Source organism: Nelusetta ayraudi, unplaced genomic scaffold (assembly GCF_046127955.1).
Source record: "Nelusetta ayraudi isolate G7.1 ecotype Tasmania unplaced genomic scaffold, CSIRO-AGI_Nayr_v1 ptg000007l, whole genome shotgun sequence".
Taxonomy (NCBI): Eukaryota; Metazoa; Chordata; class Actinopteri; order Tetraodontiformes; family Monacanthidae; genus Nelusetta; species Nelusetta ayraudi.
Window position 1 is genome coordinate 366,205 of NW_027466057.1, and position 26,577 is coordinate 392,781.

A 26,577-nucleotide genomic window follows, 5' to 3' on the forward strand; every position below is an offset into this window, starting at 1 on the left:
GTTTGTCGTGCACTTGAGTCCACCAACACCTGACAACTGGCATGTAGATTATTCTACATGCCATTATTCTACTGGCATGTAGATTATTCTACATGCCAGTAAAAATGCATGTAGTTCTGCAGATGTGCACTTATGCAGGCCAAAATATTTAATTGATTATTATTATATTATTAGTATTATTTTAATCTATTATCTCATCTATCTGATCTAGCTACACATAGGAGCTTCTATTAAGTACGTCAATAAATAAATAAAAGGAATGAATTGGATGGTTTGGTGATTTTTCTTACGTTCCTGTTGCCAGGGCAACTTTTAGAAGCTTTTAAGCTAAACCAAAAAAGACATGTAATAATCTTTTGAGTGAAACTGTTACAATAATTAACACTGGCTTCGGATGAAAACCGGTAAAAGGTGAAGTTTAACGCTGAATTTCAGACTGACTCCAGTCTACCCCTGCAGGTGTTTGTTCACGTGACCAGGCGTGGCCAATCAGCGTTCAGCATAAATCAAGTGGCGTTTGCACTGCGGAAAAGGGAAGCTGGGGAAGCGGGGAGTGCTTTTTTATTATTATTCATATTATTAACGGGCCATTTTTCAATCGTTTTTCTCGAAAACTCTGAATTCAACCATTTGAAAAATATATTTCATCACTATCACTTTAGCCTACACGGTGGAAAAGCTGCCAAAATAGACGACCAGGATCTCTTTTATTTTGAAGATCCACACCGGAGGCGCTCGTTTCTTCACTTTATTTCCACTCCCATAATAACCCCGGAGTTTGCCCTGCCTTGCCTGTGCCTCCAGTTGCCTACTTGAGAGGTTTACAGCCACAACCACAACCAGCATCACCCGCAACCGGAAGGAAGCTGCGAGGCGGTGGGATACAGGATGAGGCCACTGCTGGTCGTTGTCCCGCTGTTATTAGCGGCGGAACTGGCTTATTATATCTACGTGCCGCTGCCCGACAGCATAGAGGAGCCGTGGAAGCTGACGATGCTGGATGCCACCTTCCGGACAGTCATGCATGTGGTAGGAAGCCGCCTGTCTGTAAAACCATTTAGGTTGAATTTGCTCTGATTTGCGCATGTGTGCTCATGTGTGTCTGCAAGGATGAGTCGTGGCAGTGAATGAAGTGGAGGGTGGCAGGTGGCTCGTAAACTGCATGTGGAAGCCGCATTCATAACCTATAGTAATGATATTATCAATAATAATTAACACACGGCTGTTGACCTACTACCAGTGCTGCGGAATTTGACCCCACGAGCGTGTGAACTCTGTGAACACAGTCGGTTTGGACAGAGGTGAACTGATTTTGTTATTGGTGTGAAGTTGTTGGCTAAAAATTCATGTTCTTGTCCTCTTGGTCTGCTCTGGGCAAACAGGGCAAAAACACATGGCTGTAACACTTTGCGTGGCTCGATGAAAGAGGCCCCTTTATTCTGTTTTTTTCCCCCTCCTGTTTTGAAAAGCTGAGCAATTTTAATTCACACCCCGAGTCATGGGAGCCAATCGGTCACAGACTTGAGTCGCAAAGTCACAGAAGAGAGTTTTCCCTGAGTTTCAGCACGGGCGGAGGTCGACCTTTGGTTCATATGACACAGGTCCTGGCAGATCCGTGCAGATCAATGTTCTACCTTTGGAAATCCAGTTATTCCCCTCGCCAAAAGGAACTCACAAACAACTGTGTGGTGACGTTCTTGTGGGTGTAAATCAAGGAAAGAAGGGAAAACAAGTCCATTAAAAATCTAATTTCTTCTGTGTGTTTTGCGCCCTGTTTGCTTATGTCTCCATCTGGCAGCCTCCGGCAGAGATGAGAGCCAACCTCAGCAATTACGGAGAGTCCGAAACTGAAATATGCCGCCGGGTTTTTTTTTTTTTTTTTTTTTTTTTAAAAGTGCATAATGAAACCCTGATGGGAACAAGATGTCTCAGTGAAAAAGTTGCGAAACTCCTCGCTGTTGTTGAACGTGAAGTGCCCTTCCCCAAACACCCCACCTTCCTCCGAAAGCAGCATAGGTATATGGACGGCTGCCTTCCATCGGCTGCGATGATGCAACCTCACCTCCTTCTTCCTGTTCATCTGGTCCTCAGGCCTCGTTCAAGGCCTGGCTGTGCGGCAGCGACTACATGGAGGTCATGCAACAGACCACTCAGGCGCTGATGGGGGGGTCGGCCGGCGGAGAGGGGCTGCCCGGGGTCAAGGTCAGCGACGTCACCTTCGCCGGCGTCCCGGTGCGGGTCTACGAGCCTCCGGCGGGGGGCGAGGGTCACCTGAGGAGGGGGCTGGTGTATTTCCACGGTGGAGGCTGGGCCCTGGGCAGCGCCAGTGAGCACACACACACTCACACTCTTTTCACCTGAAGGGTTAAAAAAAAAAAAAAAAAAGATTTTTAATAACTCGCCCTCTCTCCTTCTTATTACCCCCAGAAAGTGCAGCTTACGATGCAGTCGCCCGCAGGGTGTCTGACGAGCTCAACGCCGTGGTCGTGTCTGTGGAGTAAGTAAGCGCTAAACCAGGCATGGCCAAGCTACGGCCTGGGGGCCATATGGGGCGCGTTAAGTTTTTAATCTGACCTGACGAACTTGAAGAACCAGCTGTATTCCAAGGTTCGAGAGTCATTTAAAAAAGAGCTAAATACTGTGGAGCGTCAAAGCTTGTGTTCATTTTCAATTGAGATTAAAGCGAGTTTCCTACATATCCCATAACATATATATATATATATATATATATATATATATATATATATATATATATGTATATATATATATATATATATATATGTATATATATATATATATATATATATATATATATATATATATATATATATATATATATATATATATATATATATACACCCAGGGGCCACCCCTGTGCTAAACTCTTCCGCAAACAGCAGCAATGAGGCAAACACTTTTCGCAAGCCGGCTTAAACTTTTTGCACGTGGCCTCTACATCGGGCTCTCCGGGATAAAATGTGTGTGTGTGTGTGTGTGTGTGTGTGTGTGTGTGCAGGTACCGTTTGTACCCGCAGGCGATCTTCCCGCTGCCGTACCTGGACTGCCTGACCTCCGCCAAGCACTTCCTGTCGCCGGAGGTTCTGGAACGCTACGCCGTCGACCCCGAGCGGGTCGGCGTGTCGGGCGACAGCGCCGGCGGCAACCTGGCCGCTGCGGTCGCTATGGAGGTACGCTCAGTGGCGCCGCCTGCTGTCAGGTCAAGGTGTTGAAGGATTCGGTGTTTTAAAACTATAACTCGACGACATAACCCGTCCATCGCTCCTTTTGCATGCGCCGGTCTTCAGAAAGTCTGTGCTGTGCTTCAGTTTAGCAGGGAGTTTTGCAGGAGGCCGTAAAGAGAGGGTAATAATAATAATAATAATAATAATAATAATAATAATAATCAATGATTTTCCTTCCCAATCATTAGAGAATGAGTTTGATAATCGAACAGAGGAGTGTTATGGGCTTTGTAAATCAGAGACAATTTCAAGGCTGAATAAGAGGAAGTGATATTGATTGAGTCAGCGGATTGCTACCCGTCAGTCTTGATACATTCAAACCGTCAGGAAGTAGCATGTTATGTAACATTCCAAACATGCAATGACAGTTCCTCAACACGAGGCTGTAAACAGAGGGCTAAATGCGAGGGTTTTTGTGGATAATTCAGTCTGGGGTGAAATTCTTTCTTCTTCATTCAGATCCCCATTAGCTTCTACAGCTGTGGTCGCTAATCGTCCAGGGATCCACATACAATAAAACATTACACAGATATATAAACATACATACATATAGTACCTACATAGCACACAGTGCAAAACCTATAAAGTTCACAGAACCTAGAAACACTGGATCTACGTTACTTCAATAAGTAATGAGTAAAGAGTAAAGAGTAAAAGACCAAAGAATGAAAATAAAACCTGGAAATCGATCTATGATAGGACCTTGAATCATATAAATCAACAGCTATCAGAAGCTATCACTCCTCTTTTTCTCCCCAAGGTCGCTACCGACGACTCTGCGCGTGTGAAGTTCAGCGTCCAGGCGCTGGTCTACCCCGTCCTCCAGGCCCTGGACTTCAACACGCCCTCCTACCTGCAGAATCAACAGATCCCTGTCCTCTACCGCCCCCTCATGGTCCGCTTCTGGATGCAGTATCTGGGAGCCCCCCTCTCGCTGGAGCCACAGTACATGGTGAACAACCACAGCTCCCTGGACCAGCCCAACCTGACCCCGGAGCTCAGGTCGCGGGTGGACTGGACCGTCCTGCTGCCTAAGAAGAACCAGGAGGGCTACGAGCCCCTGATCAGGGAGAGAGGCCTGAAGGGGACGACCAAGGCGGTGCAGCAACTGCTGGACGTGAGGGCGTCGCCGCTGCTGGCGGCGGCCGAGGTTCTGGCCAAGTGCCCGCGGGCGTACGTCCTGACGTGCGAGAACGACGTGCTGCGGGACGACGGGCTGATGTACGTGCGGCGCCTGCGGGACGCCGGCGTCACGGTGACGAGCGACCACTACGAGGGCGGCTTCCACGGGTGCTTCACCTCCACGACCTGGCCGTTCGACTTCGAGGTGGGGAGGAGGAGCTTCAGGGCTTACGTGGACTGGCTCAAAGACAACTTGTGAGGGGGAGGGCGACGAGGAGGGAATCGCGAAGGGCTGGCGGTACATCAGCAGCATTTTTAAAAGAAAATTCAATTCAATTTAAAATTCCAGATTTGAGCTCAGGGCCTTCATGTGCCTGCGGTTACGCACAGGCTAACGTGGTACATTTGATGTTTACGTGACGTTTAGACGTTTGTTAGTTTGACTTATTTATTATATCACAGTGGTGAGTGACACTCGCACTGATACCAGCCGCACCTCCAGTTGCTTTGTCTCACATTTGATTTTTAAGGGCTAAATCTCAACAGCAAACATTGCGCCGCACCCTTCATTTCTCAGTATCACGTCAACGTGTCCATTGAACTTTTGCCTGCTGCCTTCTTCAAGCTAACGCGGTAATTTCATAGTGCTAACATGCTAAATTGAAGAACCTGATTTTTCCATGCCTCAAAAATATGATTATGGCGATGCTTACAGCTTGGCTAAAAGTCTAATAGAGGATTTAGTCTCTTCAAAGCTTTTTATTTTCTTATGGTCTGCAGCACTGATTGTTTAATGCTGTGAAATAAACTGCAAAACTTCAGGAAGCGTGCACTGATGGTGTGTTCACTTGACATTCACTTCCATCACATTCATTCCCAGACTTACACTTTGGAGTCAAAGTTAGCAAACTGCTCTTTAACAGGAACTCTCTCGATCTCCTGGTGTCTATTTTCCAATCATCGCTCGTCTCCGTCTGCTGGTACTGAAACATATACAAGACCTGATGTATTTTTACTTTCCTTCTTGACAGAATGCAACGGGCTTCTAACACACTTTTCAGCAGTGGAGTTGTCCAATGGTAACATTTTAATGTTGGGTGTATTATGATTGTCCTACTGCTCCTGTTGTGAAGGTCTTCCTGTCTAAAATGTCAGCAAAAAACAAAAAAACCAAACCTGCTGTCCAAATAATATCACAGAATAATAATAAAATAATTTTTTCCAAACTTTTTTTTTTTTTTTGCCATTTCTTTGTTTTACATGTAAATTGTCAAGACGTAGACAAAGGGAAAAAAACAGGGGAAGGTTGAACTTTAAAAATATATATATATATTAATTAACCCCATGGGAGTATTTTACAACCGGGATCTTTCCACGGCCTGGTTTGCAGGCAAAAGTTCACACTCATGTCTGGGTCACTTAATCCAGCATCTGACACATTTTGTTTCATAACTCTATTATGCAAGCTAGAAAAGTAAAAAACAAACATAGGCGTTGAATAGATGGCTAATGTGTGCGCAACTTCAAGTGCAACAATGGCAAGAAGACACAAAGCAAAACTGGTTGTCGTTTGACCATTGGCCACACCTCCACTCTGTGTGTAGGTTGTTTCATCACTGGGGCATTTAAGGTTAAAGGCTTAAGAGCATTTAGTGTGGCGGAAAATCTAATAAACTGATGCAGGGGGGTGGGGGGAAAGGTCATAATGGGGAGTGATTGGACTTACGTAATGCTGAGGTCATTTCTCAACATTTTTTTTTTCCATGCAGCGGCTCAATTCTTCATCGTTTACTTGAAGTTAAATATTTATCTGTGTAGGCTTGCCTTGTTTCTACACTGCCACATTCATCAAGCCAGACACACAGCCAGAAACACTCTTTGCCTTTTGTCCGCCTTTGTACAATAAATGAGATAAGACGCAGCTGTGGCGCTTGCACGGGAACTTCCAGGGAAATTCCATCACTTGGGAGAAATGCTGGGTGGACGAATCCGAGTGGAGGAGGAGGAGGGGAGTGGGGGCGGGGGGGGGGGGGGGGGGGGGGGGGGCAGCAGAGAACATCACAATCATTTATCTGCTACTTGTCAATTCAATTTCCGGAGATGCTGCTGCTCTAATACACCACATTATTTATGCTAATCAAAAAGCTAAACCAGCAGCTGGTTGCAATTTAAAACACATTTATTAAGTCATTTAATCCCACGTTATGCAAATTGTGTTTTCAAAACATCCTGAGTCGCTGAACTGGGCAGAAAAGAGGAATTCTCATCTTTTACTCCCTAATTGTGTGCAAGCGGAAATGGCCTCTTGTGATGTCACAAGGGGACCTGAAACCTCGCTGACATCACGTCAAGGTCCGTGACAAACACATGCAAGTCACGGACTCGCGGTTCACAGCCACTTTGCTGTAATTCTTTCCCAAACATCTGTAAGTGTCACCATTAGCGGAAAAGCTAAAAGCTAGTATCTTACCAGGACGCTGTAAGCTGAGCTCGCCAGAGTCCACGGTGAAAAAACCAGAGATGTGAAACAGAGAAGATGATGACGATGATGATGAAGTGGAAACCTCTGACTCTTAGACTAACACAATATTTCACATTCTCACAGTGATAAACTCCACCTTTTAAGCTGGCGAGCGAAGGGATAAAAGCCTGTCGGGGCTTGCCACGGCATTCGGACGAATGCTAGGAAGGTCAACGCGTCAACGACTGAGTGGACCCGAGAGGAGGAAGCGACAACGGTTCCGAGACTATGTCTAAACATGCCTTTAAATTATTATTATCAGAACCTCCGCGGTGGAGTGCACAAAGCCATACAGACGGGCAGTCCTGATGCACGTTCAGCCTGTCGCTCATCCGTCAGGCTGTTGGTTTTTTTTGCCATGGGAAAGAAGGCAGGCATGTCTCCCATGGTTTCATCTTCCCTGCCCGAGGCCAGACACTTCACATCGCACTCACCTTCTCTTCCTCCCCACCCCACCCCACCCCAACGCAACCCACCCCACCACTGAGAATTCGCTCAGTGCAGGCAACACAGGAAGCTGCTGTCGTTCTCCGGATTTTATAGCTGCAGAGGAGGCGACGGAGGCAGCGCGGAGGTTCTTGCTTACGCACAACGTTCTCAGAATTCAAAAATGTCGACATGTCGAGCAACACGCGTGTGTAAAAAAAAAAAACCTACTGATGTGCATTTGAAACAGAAAATTAATAGCCACCTTTAGCTACTGTATATCCTTTTAAAAACCAACCTTTGATTACAATAATTTAGAATACATAACATTTAATGTATAATAAAATGAAAGAATATCTGCCAGGAAATTGAAAATGCAGAAAACTTCTCTTGCAAATGGATGAGAAAATATAACATTTTGCCAGGATTCAATGCAATTAAAGCATTGTCATAACAACTGATTTGACAACTGAGTTCCGTAAATGTGTGGTGCATTCATCAGGCTGGGAATTGAGGCCGACATCTATTGGACGCAACAGAACCCCACTGTCCAAAAATGGTAATGACGACTTAAAGCTGCCTGACTACTGCCTGGACCGTTCTGTCTCTATTTTGGTTTGTTTTTGTTCTAGTGCGATTACAACTGAACCCAAATGACCTTCTGGGAGCTCACACAGCAGCAGGGTGGAACTCCTCAAATCAGGTTCAGCTGACTATCCACTCGAAAAAGAGCTCAAACAGCCATAAACTCCAATCACATCCAGCCCAGTGTGTGGCGGCGAAGCCTGGGCTGGCCTAGCAGGTATGCTAACGTAGTGCCACCTTCTCGCAGAGTGTGGCGCTATGGGCAGTTGTAGACAATTAAATTGTGAAATTGTTGCTCCTTTGTTTTGTTAACAATAATATTTAATCCAAGAATGCAAATCTTTACAAGTATCTCAACTTATATCTTTGTTTTTCAGCAGCGTCCCACCCACGAAAAACGCTACAAAAGTCGGTTCAAGACGAAAGAAATTCCAGGGACGGGCAAGGTTCACTCCCGCTGCCTGCACGGCTCCCCTGCGACACGCACAACGTCAGGCCCGACAATAAAGCAATAACAATAGTGGGTCATTTGGCAATAATCTGTAATCTTTTCCTCAGATCATGTAACAATTGCAGGAAAGAGTCAGGAAATAAAGCCACACTGACGATATTCTACTGATTCCAACACAATGACCTGCGTTCTTGCACCGGGGTCAGGCGCAGACTCGGCTCTGCGCATGGTTGGGGGGGGAAGGGGTGGATGATTTTTTTTATTTTTTTGTTGGTCGAAAAGTCCAAATTCATACACTGACACGTATGAATGAAATGTTGGAAAAGAGTCCGTGGAACACAGCTGAAAACGGGAAATTATTACATGAAAAGGTAATTTGACAAAAACGTCCCCACGATCACATTCTAGCTCTTATTTAGATTGTCCCTTTATAACCCTCTTATAAAGGGACAATCCCAGGTTCTGGTTATACTGCCGCGCACTATCGCAGCACAGATGCTGCGGTCGCCCTCGTTTACAAGCTAGCCATCACTTCCTGGTTCTGTCACAACAAATAATGCTTTCCAGAACCAGTAACGCAGCCAATTAAGACAGGAATCCACGCCGACAACGTCTTCGCTTCACCAATTGTATGCTGTTTTTTTGTTGTTTTTTTTCGGCTATGTGGGTGGGTGTGCGGCTATGCAGGTGTGGCTAACAAACAAGTGCCTCGTCCAGTCAGCCTGCGTGTGATGCCGCGCCACACTTTGAATGAAACGCTCAACGGAACCAACTGCAGTGTTGCCAACTTAGCCGAATTAGAGAGAATTCTGAGCTGACTAGCAACAGTTGTTTTTTTTCTCCGAAAAGCGACTAGCGAGAAATCTAGTGACTTTCCCCGCACTCATATGGTACTTTTAATTGTCACTTGTTGTAGGCTCCTACGTGGACCATAGAGCAAGAATAAAAAAATAAAAAAAAAGGAACTCCAGCCAAAGTGTCACTTTTCACTCAGAAGCAAGTTCACTTGTAGTTCTTAACATATTAAACATGTTTGTCTGTCCCACGAAAGCTATTTCTGTCCCATAAGGCCCTCTATGACAATTACATGCGCATGCCTAGTTATGCAAATGAGGTGATTACGTAATTTAGCGACTGCCAATTGCTACTTTTCTTCAATTGGGCGTTGGCAACGCCGTGGACTGGTCCGGTCACATTGCCACCGGCTGTAATCGAAAGCGACGAGGACTTCTTCTGCACTCCCGCAACTCCTTCTTTAAACTGTGGTTGCACTTTCATTTATTTTATTTTATTTTATTTTTGTAACAGTTTTGTGGCGACGCCCACGTGGTCTTTTTGTGGGTTACCACACTTCCCACAGGCGGGATATTTTTCTTTACCAGCCCATTTCCTCCTGATCAAAAAAAAAAAGAGAGAGGAGAAGAAGAAAAGGACCTCCCTAAATCCCGAGGCAGCTGCACCTCCTCACCTCTCCCTCCCTCCCCTCTCTGCTCCACCTACACCCAGCCGCTCCTGCTCGCCTCACTCAGTCCGCCTGTCCGCCTCTGTCCGAGATCGCAGCTCTGCAGCTCGGCACGACTCGTCCCGACTGGAAGTGTTCTCTCTCTCTCTCTCTCTCTCCCTCTCTCTTTCTCTCTCTACCCTCGATCCACCGCTCGCGAACTGACTTCGGGCCGCCGCGGACATGGCCGTGCCGGTGTCCCTGCAGTGTTTGGGGCTCGTCACGCTGGCGGCGATCCTGCTGCAGACGGTGGCGGTGGCCGTCAGCTTCATGTACTTCAACCGAGTTCTGAGCACGGTAAGATCATCATCTTCAAAATAAAGGGTGAGGGCGTGACCGCCACCCGATTCCGATTTGGATCGTGAAGCGTTTTGACTTTTTTTTTTTTTTTTTTAAATACAGGAATACCATTGCGGTTACACAATATCATGAGTTGCAAGGCAGCAGGATGGAAACTCACAGCAGTTGTTCTAGAGAGGTTTCTGCGCCACTTGAGCGACATTTTATTTTGATTTTTTTTTTTTTTTTTTTTGTAATTTACTTTTCTTACCGCCGAACAATTGCAGCAGGAGAAAGTTGGCCGGTGGAACAGCAGATGGTGCAACACAATGGCAGGATATGAGGGCAGTTCGATGTTTTTGCAGGGGTAGCAGGAGATGGATGGAACGTTTGAGGCTTCTCTCAAGGTAGCAGGTGGGTGTCTGAGCTGTGATTGGCTGGCTCGCCCATGAAGCGACACCCACCGCACCTGTGACCCTGCCTCAACCTCTGGGCTGGCCCCCTGGGGGGGTGAGAGTAGTCTTGCTCAGACAAGCCAATGGTGTCTGTCGGCCACCTGAAGAAAAGAAATAAGTCAGAAAAAAGTGTTTTTAATTAAATTCTAGATATTGCTGCAAGTCGTCTCTATAGGTCAATCCCCAACACAAAAAGCTGTTATAGTTCTATTTGAGATGAGTAAACCTCATCTAACCCAGTTTTAGTCCGGTATTAAAATAATATCCAATAATTGATTATTTATCCATAAAAAAAGTTACATTGAATGTCGTTTTTCCCACATTGTCGCCCACAGATGCAGGACAGCTTCTTCCGAAGCAGCGTTTCCTGCCTGATTAACGCCGACCTGCTGTCCGAAAACGTTGCGGAGGGCAAGAAGAGCGACCCCTGCTGGCAAGTGACGCAGCAGCTCCACCACCACATCGAGAAGGTTCCACTCTACTTTTCCTAAAGACATATGTAGTGCGCGCTGCATTCCGCAATGTCTCTGCGGGATCCATCGGCTAAAAAACACCAAAACTTGCTAAACAACGGAAACTCCTAAAAGCGCTGCTATAAGAGAGTCGATCAGTTCAGTCACACAGAGGACTGATTCAGTGATTCACTCCGGCGACTCTCGGTGCTGCTTCTGTTTTCACGTTTTGAGGAAAGACAAAAGGCCTGCAGCCAAAACGCACGTTCATTGTTTGTCTTTTTTGTCTCAGACGATGGCTGATAAGTTCCAGAAGGAGATCTCCGTCGTCATGAGAGGTGAGCTGACTTCTGTCCATTTTTTTAAACGCACTCCGCACTCCCGTGCTATCATTATTTGTCATTGTTCTTATTGTCCATTGAAAGATAAGCTGACGGCGGAGCTGCCTGCGCTGAGGTCTCGGGAGGAGGGCGTCCCTCTGCCCAAAGTGGCCGCCCATGTGACCGGTGGCAGCGTGAGCTTGTTCACTGAGCCTCCACCAGCAGACGGTGAGGACACTCGGAGGGAGTTTGGAAAATGGATGTTCGCTCTCAGAAGAGGAGACGCTGAACCCAAATGAAACGCCAAACGCGCTGAAACTAACAGACAGGAAACAAACTGAAATGAATCTGGACAGGCATGCGGGCGCATATGTTGCACAGTAGCACCAGTGCACGTCTGCGCCTGCTCTGCTGCTGCACCGGAGGCGATGGAATGTGCTGCGAGCCTCTTCCCGGCTGCTCTCACATCCAGATGTCTGTCAGAACCTGCAGCCGCTTTTGTCTCCGCTGGTGCGTCTCGTCCTCTGCTTTTGTCCTGCAGGGAAACAAAACATGTTTTGTTGTTTTTTGTTTGTTTTTTTTATTTCAATTCATGTTCCGTTGGAGGCGAGTCAAGTCTGATGTGTAAAAAATATGTCAGCGGCGTCTCCAGCCTGTCATTGAACTTCCCCCAGAAAAGTCCACCCTTCGCTGCTTTTGCCTCTTAGACTTTATTCGGAAAACATGCGGCTCTGGACACTGACCCTTTGTGACATCACAGAGGGTACAGGCATGTCTCGCAGGTCAGTGGCAACACCCCCAGTCAGGCCACCTGAGACCTTGTGTGTCTGATTATGTGGAAGATGCAGGGAAACATCTGGTTTCTGCAGCGAAGCTAAAACAAGAGTTTCTGCAGGAGGCTAAATATGCAGTTTTTGTTTTAAAAAGTTTGTAGGGATTTAAAAACAAAATAATGTAAGGTTGGAATATAATGAAGACCCAAAATAGGGTATAATAGGCGGGTTTCATGAAACAGGCTGTATTTCAATGCTGTGAAGAAGAGACTGTCGACTGGAACACTTGAACATTACTACTCCTACTCCTACTCCTACTCATACTACTACTCCTACTCCTACTACTACTACTGCTACTACTACTAGCTTTACTGATGGGGAAAAAAGAAAGACATACGCACAAAGCAATTGCTGAAACCTAACTGCAGCAAAGTTCCAAGCCTATAATTACAGTAAAACACAATCGCCGTGCAAAATCTGTTGCCCACTTTTGTTTAAATGAAAACCAAACAGTTCCTCTGGTGACGATATTGAGAATAATGAGCAGGGGCACTGCGTGTATCGCACGCCGGGAGGTCTGCAGAGCAACAGGCCATCCGACATCGACAGTCCAAATTCCTAGTTTGTATTCTGCGTTTTGCAGGCCTGCGGAGCGGCAGGGGCTACCTGGGGGTGCGGATCAGGTCGTGGGAGAGCCAGAGGGGCCTGTCCTTCCTGCAGAATATGGAGCTGCGGGCGGGCGAGCTGCAGGCGCCGCAGGCGGGCCTCTACTACGTCTACGCACAGACCTACTTCAGGCTGTCCTCCAGCGAGGAGGCCGAGGGGGAGGCGGAGGAAGCGGCGCAGCTCGTCCAGTACATCTACAAGAAGGTGAGATTTCGGATAAAGGTTGGCAACACCCCCCCGCCCCCCTTCCCGGCGTGGAAAAACACAGAATTACAATTGGAAGATATGTTTTTTTAACATTGCCTAAAATCCTTGAAATTAAATTCACATGTTCATCTGGAAAAGAGCTCACAGAAACCGTTTTTCCCAGGGAGGCAAAAATTGGCCACTGATTGGAAAATAAGTCACTGATTTGTTACTGCTTGCTGATGATAGCCAGACGTTGCCATTTGTACAGCGATAAATCACATCTGTTGGAGGTGTGTCAATCAGAGGAAAATGGACCGAACCCCTCAGAACACGCAAGGTGCGACCATGGCCAGGAAAATCTGTTGGAAGAAACCTAGAGCAGAGTTGTTTTTTTTTAAATAATAATAATAATACTAAAATAATGCCAAAATGCTGCCCAAGCTCAGGTCGCATTTGTTAAGGAGAATGATTCTCAAGCCAGCCAATCAGACCTCTCCACTTGCAGCAAACGCTCCCAGTTCCACGTTTGCTGCATCCTTTGTGACTTCTCTTCCAATGCCTCCCACAGATGAGTTCCTACCCGGTGCCCATCCTGCTGATGAAGTCCTCCAGGAGCGTCTGCTGGCCCCGGGGCCAGGAGCCCGGCCTCTTCTCCTTGCACCAGGCGGGCACGGCCTTCCTGCAGCCCGCCGACCGCCTCTTTGTCACCGTCAGCAACGCCAGCAGCATGGAGATGGACGGCAGGGCGAGCTACTTCGGCGCCTTCCTGGTGGGCTAAAGAGGAAGGCGGCAGTGCCCAGACGTTGAGATGCATTTAGCTCGGTTATCGGAGCGGATCAGAGTTCACCCCCCCCCCCCCCCCCCGCCTGCCCCCCCCCAAAAAAAAAACTGCCAGGAGCAACTAAGTTCATCTTGGGGGAAGCAGGGAGCTGCAAGGATACGATCGAATCGAGTCTCAGTGAACCCAACGGCCGTGGAGTAAACAGCTATTGACTTTGTGTTTACTCCCACAGTCGCAGTTGAACGCCCGCACCAGTTTTTAATCTGTCGCTAGGGCTGGTAAACAGACTGTGCTGTAGAGTGGAGCAAAAACATGCACCACATGTCCGTTCCAGGGAGCACACGGAACCCTGGACCACATCAGATGCTGCTGCGGTCTCAGAGTGAACGACTTTTATAATGTTCAGTGGGTCAAACACTTTAAGTTGTCTTCCAAGTCGTAAGCAGGTAAAAAAACAGCGCTCTGGGATACATGGATTTTTTATTTTTTATTTACAAATGGGGATTTTTGCCTCTTTATTTCTTTTTTTTTTTTTTTTTTTTAACTATCTTGTTTAAAGCCAATTGCGTTTTTGTCTTGATGTGTCTTTGTCGGCCGTCATCGCAGGAGAAGGAAACCCATGGTGGACGGAGGCTGTGGTCACCTTTTTGTGAACCACGTAGAGACAAAGAATGACACACAGTGTCAAAGTGGCTCCAGCACGGAACATTGCAGCGACCGGAAGACTGGGCAACAGCCACCGTAGCCTCTCAGCAGGAAGCAGGAGCACTAGTTCTTGCTGTGATGTCATGAAGTGCATTGACACCTCTGCCAGGTGTTGGCTCCACCCCCTGAGTTAATCTCCCGTTTGTCTCCTTCCAAAAAAGTGCACAGGAAAGCTAAAACTGAGCATTTTCAGCAATGGCTGTAAACAGCGGGCTAACTACACCCTCCACCCTCCCACTGAGTGTTACAAAATGGTGCAAGGTTGTTTCCTGTCATCCATCCTGGCTGTTCAGGGGGGGGGGGGGTCAGAACTGGAACAGGCCAGTTCCAGCTTCAGGAGGTTTACAGAAAAATAACACAAAACTGAAAAAGTAAAAAACTATCATTTAATTTGTCGTATTACATGTTCTCATATTATGGCAGTGAATGTTTAAGCAATAAGAGTCACTTCTCAAACAAGTTTGTCTTTTTTACAAAAAAAAAAAAACTAACAAAAAAAAATAAACCAGGGTTCAAGTAATGCCCAACAGAAACACATTTTTCAAACGTAGACGCACACATCCGGGGGATCCGACTGTTGTCCACCCACGTGGTCTGGAGTGGAGGGGCCACTGTGTTGGTTTTGGTCTTGCCCAGAGTCCCGTCTGCTTTCTCCCCTTGTATTTGGTCACCATGGCTGGACTGACAAAGCGTGTTGTGGTTACGGCTGAGAGACGGTAAACACGCGCAAATGAAAGAAAGAAAGAAAGCAGAGTAAGTGCTGCCTCTCGAGTCACCAGCTGGAGATCTCAAGGATTCTGGAACACACGCACGCGCACACACACACACACACACACACACACACACACACACACACACACACACACACACACACACACACACACACACACACACACGATGGTCGGGACAGCAGAATGAGGAGTGGGGGTTGCGGGAGGGGAGACGGGCAGCGAACTACACGACGGCGAACTACACGCCGGAGTGACGGTCCGGTTCGAAGACGCGGCAACACTGTAAACAGTTCGAGACTCTGTTGATGCTCCTATTGCTTAAATGGTGGTGGTGTTTTGTTTCCCTTTTTTTTCTCTTTCTTCTTCTTCTTTCTAAAGTAACCTGGCCAGCTGATTGGCCCGAGTGCTTGCCACTTACAAACCGTCTGCGCGTGGAGCCGGCCGAGTGACTCGTGTGACCGGGTGTCTTCATAGTACAGTGGGGAAACACAATAAGGGGGAGTGAACACACACACAGGAAGCAGGTGGTGGTGGTGGACGGGGGGTGTACAGGATTAGTAGGGGGGTGGAGGGGGTCCTTCTGCCATGTACTGAGTCATACTCCAACACAAACTGCCGTGACCTCACCGTGACCTCACCGTGAAACCGAAAGTCGGACGTATGTAACAGAGTCAAATCTGGTCTTCGGTGCAGGGGGGAAGGAAAAAAAAAGAAGAAGAAACAAAACAGCCTGTTGGAGATTCCTATTGCCTCTTACAGTATTGTGTGTGGGCTGCGGACGACAACGGGAATGAGGGAGAAAAAAAAGGGGGAAACGAAACGCACCTCTGCAGTACAGAAACAGGCCGCGGGACCGAGTATAAGCGTCACCTACAGGCAGGCAAGCGATAATACACACCGACACACAGGCACGATACAGGAGGCTTTGGCACACCCATGCTATTCTCACTAGTCAGCATTTTCCAACACAGAAGAAGAGGAGCAGGTTAACGGACAGGACAGATCCATAGCTGCCTTGGGCCCCGCCCCCCTCTACTGGTGGTGGTGGGGGCGGCGGGGCGGTTACAGGTTGACAACGATCAGCCGTCACATTCGTCTGTTTTTCTCAGGAGGGGGGAGGTTCCTCTGTCTTTTTTCGTCTTTCCTCCCCCCCCCCCGCCGCCCACCCCTCATCCGATCAGCAGCTCCAGGCTGTCCTCGTAGCTGGGCTCCTGCGGCGGGCTGGGCGAGAGGAAGGCCGTGGTCACGGGGGTCCCCGTCGCCGTGGCCACGTTGAGGAGGGTGTTGCCGCGGATGCCGCCGGTGGCACCCGGGTTGCGCAGCGCTGCCGCCGTGATGCTGGTGAGGTTGATGCCGAGCGTGAGCCGCGTCTGCTCCAGGGCCTTCTCCGGCACGGCGAACGCCTCCAGCTTCTTCTCGCCATTGGCCATGTAGGAGTTCTGGCAGCCTCGGCAGATGCAGTCCAGGCAGGCCTGGGATGGGGATGAGGGGGGGGAGGGGGAGGGCGAGGAGGGGGAGGAGGGCCCATTAGTACTATCAAGGAAAACATGAGAAAGTGTTTATAAATCAAACAGGATGCTTTCTTTTTGTTTGTTTCCAGGGAACACGGCCGACAGAAACACCAAACATGATCTGCCACTCAACTAAAGTTCTGTTTTTGAGGGGGGGTGGAATGTTTATCCGGGGAGAACATTCCCAGGGTGTTGCTAATGTGTGGGAGCGCTGCTACGTCACAAAGCCGACTCGAGTGTGTTGACGGGAGACCGTTGGAAAGACAGGCACACGAGGTGAAATGCCAGAATTTCAGGTGCACTCATGCAGTGGCTGCAGTGCACACTGGCACCAACTGTACCGTGAGATGTCAGGTGGGCCGTGAAAAATTATCCAATTCCACTGAATTAGTCTAAAAATGATATGAGCGTTCCGTGTTAGAGTGACTATGCTTTGAAAGGAATATATACTGTATATAAAGACACGTTATTGTCATTATTAGGCTAAAAAGTCTCGTGTGTGCGCACACACGGTCGAAGTCTCACCTTGCGGTTCGAGTAGCAGGGACAACGCTGCCCCCTGCAGGTGAGCACTGACGGATTCTGGGTGGCCCTGCCACACTTGCAGCCTTTCTTCTCCGCCGGCTTCTTGTACGGCGGCCTAACCGGCGCCTGGGGCACGATGCAGCCCGACACCAGCCGCTGGTCTTTGGCCGCGTCCTTGGCCTTGGTGCCGCCGCCGCGCGACTTGGAGTGAGGCTTCTTGGGGGCGGGGTCCACGTGCTTCCGGGCGGCCTTGTTGTGGTTGGGCACCGGGCGGCTGGGCTTCAGGGGCAGCCCGTTGGGCAGCGACGAGTACGTGTGGGCCGGCGGGGGCGGCGGCGTGGGCAGCGGAGTGTGCAGCGTCTGAGGCGGGAGTGCGGGAGGGGGCTGGTGGGCGGAGCCCTGCAGGATGGAGGCGATGGGGAGGGGCTTGACCTTCTCCCGGTCGCTCTCCGAGCGCGACCGCTTGCGTTTGAGGCGCACCGGCGGCGGCTTGGAGCTCGGGGGAGGGTTGGCGGAGGACGAGTGTAGGTGAGGGGCGTGGCCCGCCGCCATGCTAGTCCTGTCGCCGCAGATCTGTGTGTAGTTGTGAGCGCCGTCCAGCTGGATGAACACGGGAGCGTGCGTCCGCTCGCCACCTCTGTGCGCGTGCGTCTCTGGCTGCGCACGAGGAGCGTCCCGGCCGGGCTGGAGGGGGTCCAGGTTCTGTAACACCTCCTCCACGCTGAGGAGCAACACCTCCCCCTCCTCCAGCTCCCTGCTACTCGATTCCCCGTCCCTGAGTGAGCACACGGTGCCTGGCGTGGGGGCTAAAGGTCCCGTGGCGGCGGAGCTCAGCTTGAGCTCGCCACAGCTGGCGCCGGACGCCGACAGGCCCGCCTGTGGCTGCTCCTCGACCAGTTCACATACTTCCAGCTCAGGGGACGCCGGGTCCAGGTCTTCCAGCAGATCTCCGTTGCATTCCTGCGGCACATTAGAACTGGGGGGCTCAGCGGAGGAGCTCTGAGGCACAGCTGAGAGCTCTGTGGGAGCAGGCGGCGCCTCTGTGGGCGTCAGGGACTCCACGACGGAGGGACTGGCCTCCTCCTGCGCCGCGCTGTGGTCCTCCACCTCCACCTCGTCTTCGTGAGACACGAGCACCTCCTCCAGCAAGGCCATGACCTCCGGAGACCCTCCGACGTGGCTGCTGATGGAATGCAGCAGCGGCGAATGGATGACGTAGAGGCAGAGCTTCCGGTAGGACTCCACCAGCAACGAGAGCTGCTTGTTCTCCTGGAAGCAGGAGGAGTCCTTGCAGCGGCCGCACGACGTCCTGATGTGCATTTTCTGACCTTTGCAGCCCAGGCAGACATAATGCTCGCACTCTGGATGTGTCGGGGAAATAGGATCCTGGAGCAGTTTGCCTGGAGCAAAAAGCAGAGAGCAACTTTTCTTCAAGGTGTTTTGTTCACTTCGTTGTCAAGCACTGAGTTCCTCCATGCCAGGGTTACACAGAACAGTGGGCTATTAGCACCATCTAGTGGCCGCAAAAGTCAGGCGATCGGATCTTGTTTACGCCATCAGAAGTTACATTGATATTTCAGATAACCCGAGATAAGAGATAAAATTATAATATTCTGATTCATGCATTAAGAATTAAGAATGCATGTCGATAAACAACTGACCCAAGAGTAAATCTTTCCAAGCATTGTTCATTTAGTGAAAAATACCAAATGCCACAAGTGGTTTGTTAAATGAACTTAAGGTTAGCTAAAATATTGTGATAAATGGTGGTTAATCAATGTCTTAACGATAACAACAAAAATAATTATAAAACTACAATAATAATAATAATAATAATAATAATAATTATTATTATTATTATTATTATTATTATTATTATTATAAATAATAAATATTATAATTATGTTATATTTCTAAAGTTCAGCGGCTAGAAAGAGAGAACAACTTGGAATTGCGGTCGAGAAATGGCTAATTTTCAAAATAAAAGTATCCCCAACAACAACAACAAAAAAAAGCAACATCAGGATGAATTTCAGTGGAGAAAAAATTAATACTGTCAAACGAAACTAACGCGAGTTTATGAATACCCAAAGATGCTATACTGTCAGCACCGGCAAGCCCAAACTGCAAGCTGCGCGAGTGTTTGACATTGGATTCCCCGAAAAGCAGCCAGTAAATAAAGCATGACAGTGAACCGCACGGCCTGCTGTGGAGACAACAACAGAGGAGTCATCTGTCCCGATGGCCAACAGGAGGCTCTGCCTCGGTTGCTAGGGAGACCACGCTGATCAGAGCGATGTCATGTCACGCACACGCCCCCCGTTCCTCGCGATCGATAGTGGACCCGCAAGTGTTAAATCAAAAATAATTGGCTAATTTGCGTTACCATGCAATTTGGTTTGGCAGAACTAATAGTGCCTTACAATTTCAGCGAGCGTATCCAGGATTAGCATTGTAACACTTACCGCAGACAAGGCATGCTAGGGTCTGGCGGAAGAAGGGAAGGATGTTGTACATGTCCGTGAAGGTGTTGGGCTGCTTCGGGTCACACTGCAGCACGGCCCGGCTGGCGGACACGTACAGGGCGGTCGCACTGACTGGGTTCATAGCGGTGCGCTCGGCAGGCAGCCTCAAGGAATTGCGGCTCCGGAAAAGCCAGCCGTTTTCGGCTAGGCTTTAAAAGATAGCCAAGTCACTGGGAGAAATATAACCTGGTCCGCCCTCTTGGTCAGAAAAAAATATATACGAGTCGCTCCAGTGTATCAACAAAGACGAGCAGCAGGCATAACAGAAACCGAGCACGGTGGAAGCGGTGGCCACCGAACGCGCACAAAACGCTCGAGCTAGCGCAACAAACGGCTAGTTGACGTTAGCATTCCTCGTTAAGGTGTCGTTCCTGTCCGCCAGAGTTTAAAATTGAGCTTTGTTTTGATCACGTCCGAGTAGACCCACAGTTGAAATCACTCACATAATCCACAGTCCTTCATAACACGTAGCGGTAAATCAAATATTTAAACGGTCCATGGTGAAAAGGCTAGCGCTGTGCAGCTAGTGCTAGCTTACATCGCCCAAACGCGTTGCAGGAGAGGTGGTCGAATTGGCCATCGAGCCCATTTAGAACTCATTGGAGCTTCCTCTTCGGCGCCGGCTGAATGAAGAATTGGTGACAGAAATAGACATCTGCGTGCTTAGCAATTAGCTCCCAGATCCCAGGCGCGCACTTCATGTAAACAAAGCTAACCAGGTAGCGTTGCCAAGGCTAGCAAAGCTTGCTAGCGAAAAATTCAACCGTGTCGTTAACCTCCCAGGGTCGCTTTCTACTTCGACGTGATGTGGGATATGCGAGCTTTAAACTGGAAGCTTGGGGTCTTGGTGGGTTCGAATGCAATTCTTGTTGAGCAGTAACCGATCACAGCTAAATACCCGTTTTACAAATGCATCAATCAGTCGATTCTCCAGTTTTTCTCGCACCAACCCCTCTCGATGGTTTTGAAAATCACGCGAGACTTCACTCAGTTACCCGGGTTACAGTATAGTGCACCATAAGGCGTGAAAACTGGGCGTTAATAACTCCCCACGAAGTGCATTTCCTGCCAGTCGTGGAAAAAATTGAAAGGAAAAAAAAAACACATGAAAATGTAACGAAAAACGACATTTGGACCATTGGCCTTGCATTGATTCAGTTGCTTTAAAATAACTCAAAATCATTGTGAATTGACTGCCAATCAACATTAAATAGTAACATTTTTGCCCTATCACAATATTACATCGACGTGGACAATTTAATTTCAAACGTAATTTGTGTCCATTGTGTTTATGTGACAGTGGGAAACATTGCATAAGAATTACACAATTCTTTCGCTCTCAAGTAGCGTTGGGCAGTGGCGGCTTTTAAACAAAATAATTTAACCTTGATATACTTTAGACCGTATTAAAGTTCAGTCAGGCAAGAAAGTCTAGTTAAGCACACCTTTTTAAGACAAAACGCTGGGTGGAAATAACCCTTTTCATTGACTTCCAGGGTGTCGGGAACCCTGCTTGATACCCCGCCCCCTCCAAGCCCCTTGGCAAAGATTCCTTTTTTTCTCATTGGTCGAGTTAGTCTCGCCCCTCATTTCCTATTGGCTCCAGCCTGCCGTCGGGCAGTGAGGGGTGGTAGAGAGCACACGTAGGGCAATGATGGCGGCTTTCGCTGTGACTCGAGGCACCAGCGGGCTCCTGCACGGACTCAGGGCGTCTTTCAGGGGCTTCGCGCAGGTCAAACGCGGCAATGTCGCCGCTGCTGCTGCGGTGGCACCGACGAGCCGGCGGAGGGACTGCCGCTGGTACTGCGTCAGCAACCTGTCCGTCAGGGAGAGGATCGACACGAAGCGGAGGGCGGCTCTGGTCGGAGGAGGTCAGAGCAGGATCGATGCTCAGCACAAAAGGGTAACACAGAACTTTTCGCTTGTTCGGGGCCACAAGTTTCGGACGTATGGATGCTTCCTCGGGTGCCGCGTTTCCGCTCAGCCTACCAAGTGTTTACCTACAAGGGTCTGGTTATGGTCGAGTGAAGCCATTGGTTTAACCAACGTTGCCCGACCTATGTCCTTTACCCACGCGCACACAGTTTTGACAGCCGCTTGTTTTGAAGCCTGAAGTCTCCAGAGTTTTGACCCCCCCCCCGCGCTCAACTGGCTTATTCCGAACCCACACCTTACAATTTAATGAGGCGATTTCTGGACAGATTGAATGAGTTGAGGGTCGTTGAAGCAGCACAAGGGCACCCTCACGAATTCGAGATCCCACATTTGTGTTATTGCTCTGTATGTCATTTTTAAAAGGTTGTTGCTAGTTTTGTTTTTTGTTTTTTTAGTTTTTTTAAGCTCAGTGTTACACATAAACGTACACTATGTATACATGCTATAGGTCATTCAATTTAATATCATCAAACATCTTGATTTTGGGGGTACTCTGTGAAATAATATATATCATTCCGTTGTATTGTTTTTGTGCGTTTTGCAAATGCATTGAAAAGGTCGTGTGTGTTTGTGTGTTTGTGTGCCTCAGGGGAAGCTGACGGCCAGAGAGCGAGTCGAGCTTCTGCTGGACCCGGACTCCTTTGTGGAGTCGGACATGTTTGTGGAGCATCGCTGCTCTGACTTCGGCATGGAGCAGGACAGGAATAAGGTAATGAAGCCTTCACTGGGCAGAACCAGAACCAGAACCCGTGACATCACATCCGGTCAGTTGTTTATCAGTTGTTTTCGTTGTCTTTTTTTTTTTTTTTTTTGGTGGCAGTTCCCAGGTGACAGCGTAGTGACGGGCCGCGGCAGGATCAACGGCAGGCTGGTTTATGTGTTCAGTCAGGTGCGTTCTGCAGGTTCCCATCGGTGAGACTGTTTGGCCGGGTTATATTACATCACCTCAACTCTTTCTCTCTTTTTTTCTTTCTGTGTGGCAGGACTTTACAGTGTTTGGCGGCAGTCTGTCTGGAGCTCATGCACAAAAGATCTGCAAGGTTAAAAAAAAAACAAAAAAAACAAACAAACTTGAATTTAACCATTTGTCAGGTCCAGGCAGTTTAATTTTGGAAATATTTCTGAATATTGAAACACTCCACTCTCAGATTATGGACCAGGCCATGACAGTCGGAGCTCCGGTGATCGGGCTGAACGACTCCGGCGGAGCTCGGATCCAAGAAGGAGTCGAGTCTCTGGCTGGATACGCCGATATTTTCCTGGTATCATTTTTGAAAATGAGGATGTATTCCTTTTAAAATGCCACAGATAAACTCCTTCAGTCAATAAATTTTTTTTAAATTTTTTTTCCCCCAGAGGAATGTCATGGCCTCAGGAGTCGTCCCTCAGATCTCCCTCATCATGGGTCCCTGTGCTGGAGGAGCTGTCTACTCTCCAGCACTGACAGACTTCACCTTCATGGTGAAGGTAAGGAGGAAGTGTGGGTAACGCTGAACAACCACAAGATCTTATACAAATGAAGTACAGCATCACTAATCACTCCAAATGAAGGCTTTCAGTCTTGGTTGAGCTCTGACATTCTGCAAACTATAAACTCAATTTTTTTTTTCTATGTGTGTGGGTGTGTTTCAGGACACTTCGTACCTGTTTATCACAGGACCTGATGTTGTGAAATCCGTCACCAATGAAGACGTCACTCAGGAGGAACTGGGCGGGGCCAAAACTCACACCAGCGTGTCTGGTGGGTTTCAAATTTAAAAATTAATTTCCTCTTCCGTCTTTTCAAAATGCCTCTAACTGTACGACAGTTCAAGGTTATTTTTCGCATAAAATGTGTAATGATGAGGCCAAGTTTAGATATATATCCATTTTTCTCCCCTGCCACCTCGTTCTCAGGAGTGGCTCATCACGCGTTTGAGGACGACGTGGAAGCCCTGCTCAACGTGCGAGAGTTCTTTAACTTCCTGCCACTCAGCAACCAGGACGCTGCGCCTGTCAGGGAGTCACATGACCCCAGGTAGCCAATCACGATCTATACAATCTATCACAGAACCAAAATTGTGTTCTTGTTTTTGAATTCTCTCCCCTCCCTCCCTCCGCCTCGTTCCCTCCCCAGCGATCGTCTCGTCCCAGCGCTGGACACCATCGTCCCGTTCGAGTCCACCAAAGCCTACGACATGCTGGACATCATTCACGCAGTACGTTCTCGGCCCACTCGACCCCAACCCCCCTAACCCTGACCCTAACCCTCAACAGCTTCTCATTATATCTGTATTTAATAAAATAAAAAAAAATCTGTTCCTTGTTGTTGCTCCTGTGGATGCGTTCAGACGGTGGACGAGAGGGACTTCTTCGAGATCATGCCCAACTACGCCAAGAACATCGTGGTGGGGTTCGCCCGCATGAACGGCCGCACCGTGGGAATTGTGGGTAACCAGCCCAAGGTGGCTTCCGGTGAGTGAAGCTCTGAAGATTCTTTTCCCAACGCGGCTCAGTCTTCGTCTTTAGATGATCCTCCAACGTGTTGCTTTTGTGTCCTTGACCTCGGTCAGGTTGTCTGGACATCAACTCCTCGGTGAAGGGAGCGCGCTTCGTGCGCTTCTGCGACGCCTTCAATATTCCCATCATCACCTTTGTGGACGTGCCGGGTTTCCTGCCAGGTATTCTTCTCACGAGGGATGTTAGCAATTAATCCATTATCGATTAATTGTCGATTAAGAATTTAATCGATTAAATTCAATTTGTCGCAATTAATTGAACATTTTTTTTACAGGGGTAGTTAAAATCATTATAACAGTGTAGTGGCAGGAAAGAGTGATTCACCTGTAGATACTGTACCGGTCATAATATACCTAGAGCAAAAAAAGATTAAAAAAAAAAAAAAAAAAAGTTGAATTGTGACCCATTAGAAGTCACCTTAAAGTCAGAGGATAAATGTTTTGGGTCTTTTTACTGTTATCTAATGTAAAAAAAAAAATGGTCCCATTGGACCCTCAACATTATTTAGGGGTTAAATAATGTGTTCCTTGCACATTTTTCATTGCGAAATTTAGATTCTCAGGAAAAAAGCGCTGCTTATCAATTCATCGTTAATCGATCGATAAGGTCGACCAACTAACGATTAATGAATTCATCGATAATTTGCATCCCTACTTCTCACGTCTCCGTGTTTTCATGCGCCAAGTAACTCCAACACAGGCTGCTCTGTAGAACTCGCCTCGGTGCGTTCACGTCAAATCCAACGCTGCCGTATAGGGTTGTTGACCCAAATGACGACGAATTTGGCTGTACACTTGTTTAGTGTCTGGCTCTACTTTTTCCACCTGTGAGGGTCCGGCACAACAGAATAGGTCCGTTAATGACACAAGCCTGCCTGGTTTCATCGCAGCGATGAAATGTGGCAGAAATGCAGCCAAACCGACGAGACGGTTCAACTGCAGCTTGTGCAGAGTTTTTGCAGCGTCAGCCTGGCGTCTTATCAAAGGTCTCACACACACTCACACGGTTGTCGACAGGCACGGCTCAGGAGTACGGCGGCATCATCCGACACGGAGCCAAGCTGCTGTACGCCTTCGCAGAGGCCACGGTCCCGAAAATCACCGTCATCACCAGAAAGGTGCGTTAACAGACGAAGCGGGTGTGGGGGTGGGGGTGGGGGGGTATTGACAATCCCCTGACAGACACTGACCAACACCGTGTGCACATCCAGGCTTACGGAGGAGCCTACGACGTGATGAGCTCCAAGCACCTGAGAGGCGACGTGAACTACGCCTGGCCCACCGCCGAGGTCGCCGTCATGGGGGCCAAGGTAGGTTCTCTCTTTTTTTTTTTTAAATATTGGAAGCTGATTTTAAAACAGCAGCTTCCAATGACTCGTTCCTCTCCTTGTTCCCAGGGCGCCGTGCAGATCATCTTCAGAGGAAAGGACAACCAGGCTGAGGCCGAAGCTGAATATGTGGAGAAGTTCGCCAACCCCTTCCCGGCTGCAGTCAGAGGTGACCGCACCGCACCACACCACACCACACCAGACCACACCACACCACCAGACCCGCTCCCTCCTATCTCACGCCCCCAAATGCCACTTTTCACCAAAACGTCCCCTTTTCCAGGTTTCGTGGACGACATCATCGAGCCGTCCAGCACTCGCAAGCGCATCTGCAGAGACCTGGAGGTCCTGGCCAGCAAGACCCAGAAGAACCCCTGGAAGAAGCACGCCAACATTCCTCTGTGAGACAACCTGGGACTGTTGACACACACACACACACAGTTTACACTTTGAATCCTCCTAGTATCTGCCAGCGGCACTCCGTTTTGACTTCACTCTACAGTGAAACACTCGACTGATTATTATTCTACTAGCTGAGCTGTGGGCAGATGTGGAGGAAATTATGTTGTGTGAACAAATTCAATCAAAACTTTTTTTAAATTATAATCCAGAGCAGTGGAATGAAGTAATTCCCTCCAAGGTGACAGTTTAAGTGGAAATGTAAACACCTTGTTGATATCGTCACTAGGTTCTCCTCTAGATTCCTGCCTGTACAGTGTTTTGCCCCTTTGGATTTGAACCAACCAGTTTAGCTTTTAGTCCTTGTTTGACATCCCTGCTGAAAGCTCTGGAACTGTGCCTTCATCTGCCTTTTGTAAAATAAATCACAGATTCCTACCAAGTTTGTCGTCCTTGACTGTAGTTAAAGGTGTCACATTCAAGCCATCAGTGGGGTGGAGCAGCCTCACAACACGTAAGCTAGAACAGGGGTGGGCAAACCCCCTGACTGGTGGGGCCACAATGGGTTCTAAAATTTGACAGAAGGGCCGAAGCAGCAGCAGATGGATGGAGTGTTTTGGTGACCCACCTCCTTGGAGAAAAAAAAGTTGAAAATGT

The 26,577-nt window shown here is 48.4% G+C and overlaps 4 protein-coding genes across 4 annotated transcripts; 3 read left to right on the forward strand and 1 right to left on the reverse strand.

Moving 5' to 3' along the window:
- The first annotated feature begins 826 nt into the window (after positions 1-826).
- Positions 827-5,591, forward strand: nceh1a (neutral cholesterol ester hydrolase 1a). Its single transcript, XM_076017642.1, has 5 exons — positions 827-1,029; positions 2,092-2,326; positions 2,428-2,497; positions 3,017-3,188; positions 4,003-5,591. Exons 1-5 carry the CDS (start codon positions 889-891, stop codon positions 4,621-4,623), a joined length of 1,239 nt encoding a protein of 412 aa, XP_075873757.1. The 5' UTR covers positions 827-888; the 3' UTR covers positions 4,624-5,591.
- A 4,397-nt stretch (positions 5,592-9,988) lies between these two features.
- Positions 9,989-14,973, forward strand: LOC142883055 (tumor necrosis factor ligand superfamily member 10-like). The gene is made up of 6 exons (XM_076017646.1): positions 9,989-10,145; positions 10,918-11,052; positions 11,327-11,372; positions 11,460-11,582; positions 12,771-12,997; positions 13,551-14,973. The coding sequence occupies exons 1-6, from the start codon at positions 10,032-10,034 to the stop codon at positions 13,758-13,760; spliced, it is 855 nt and encodes a 284-aa protein (XP_075873761.1). The 5' UTR covers positions 9,989-10,031; the 3' UTR covers positions 13,761-14,973.
- A 789-nt stretch (positions 14,974-15,762) lies between these two features.
- On the reverse strand, positions 15,763-20,767 carry msl2a (MSL complex subunit 2a). The gene is made up of 3 exons (XM_076017643.1): positions 19,701-20,767; positions 17,236-18,635; positions 15,763-16,671 (listed from the first exon to the last, which is right to left on the reverse strand). Exons 1-3 carry the CDS (start codon positions 19,840-19,842, stop codon positions 16,369-16,371), a joined length of 1,845 nt encoding a protein of 614 aa, XP_075873758.1. The 5' UTR covers positions 19,843-20,767; the 3' UTR covers positions 15,763-16,368.
- Positions 20,768-21,372: 605 nt separating this feature from the next.
- pccb (propionyl-CoA carboxylase subunit beta) lies at positions 21,373-26,362 on the forward strand. The gene is made up of 15 exons (XM_076017644.1): positions 21,373-21,663; positions 22,285-22,404; positions 22,516-22,584; positions 22,679-22,735; positions 22,844-22,957; positions 23,052-23,162; positions 23,328-23,436; positions 23,592-23,712; positions 23,812-23,893; positions 24,026-24,149; positions 24,248-24,355; positions 25,211-25,311; positions 25,405-25,503; positions 25,591-25,690; positions 25,805-26,362. Exons 1-15 carry the CDS (start codon positions 21,412-21,414, stop codon positions 25,924-25,926), a joined length of 1,689 nt encoding a protein of 562 aa, XP_075873759.1. The 5' UTR covers positions 21,373-21,411; the 3' UTR covers positions 25,927-26,362.
- Positions 26,363-26,577: the final 215 nt, after the last annotated feature.

What these genes read in the sequence shown, in the direction of transcription:
- nceh1a (XM_076017642.1), top strand. Translation starts at nt 889, where the DNA reads ATGAGGCCACTGCTGGTCGTTGTCCCGCTGTTATTAGCGGCGGAACTG. An exon ending in CTGGGCCCTGGGCAGCGCCA is followed by an intron (nt 2,327 to 2,427) that starts GTGAGCACACAC and finishes TATTACCCCCAG; the next exon opens with AAAGTGCAGCTTACGATGCA. An exon ending in GCCGTGGTCGTGTCTGTGGA is followed by an intron (nt 2,498 to 3,016) that starts GTAAGTAAGCGC and finishes GTGTGTGTGCAG; the next exon opens with GTACCGTTTGTACCCGCAGG.
- LOC142883055 (XM_076017646.1), top strand. Translation starts at nt 10,032, where the DNA reads ATGGCCGTGCCGGTGTCCCTGCAGTGTTTGGGGCTCGTCACGCTGGCG. An exon ending in GATCTCCGTCGTCATGAGAG is followed by an intron (nt 11,373 to 11,459) that starts GTGAGCTGACTT and finishes GTCCATTGAAAG; the next exon opens with ATAAGCTGACGGCGGAGCTG. An exon ending in TGAGCCTCCACCAGCAGACG is followed by an intron (nt 11,583 to 12,770) that starts GTGAGGACACTC and finishes TGCGTTTTGCAG; the next exon opens with GCCTGCGGAGCGGCAGGGGC.
- msl2a (XM_076017643.1), bottom strand. Translation starts at nt 19,842, where the DNA reads ATGAACCCAGTCAGTGCGACCGCCCTGTACGTGTCCGCCAGCCGGGCC. An exon ending in CCTAGCATGCCTTGTCTGCG is followed by an intron (nt 18,636 to 19,700) that starts GTAAGTGTTACA and finishes TTTTTGCTCCAG; the next exon opens with GCAAACTGCTCCAGGATCCT. An exon ending in CCTGCTACTCGAACCGCAAG is followed by an intron (nt 16,672 to 17,235) that starts GTGAGACTTCGA and finishes TCCCCATCCCAG; the next exon opens with GCCTGCCTGGACTGCATCTG.
- pccb (XM_076017644.1), top strand. Translation starts at nt 21,412, where the DNA reads ATGATGGCGGCTTTCGCTGTGACTCGAGGCACCAGCGGGCTCCTGCAC. An exon ending in CGTGCCGGGTTTCCTGCCAG is followed by an intron (nt 24,356 to 25,210) that starts GTATTCTTCTCA and finishes GGTTGTCGACAG; the next exon opens with GCACGGCTCAGGAGTACGGC. An exon ending in TCGCCGTCATGGGGGCCAAG is followed by an intron (nt 25,504 to 25,590) that starts GTAGGTTCTCTC and finishes CCTTGTTCCCAG; the next exon opens with GGCGCCGTGCAGATCATCTT.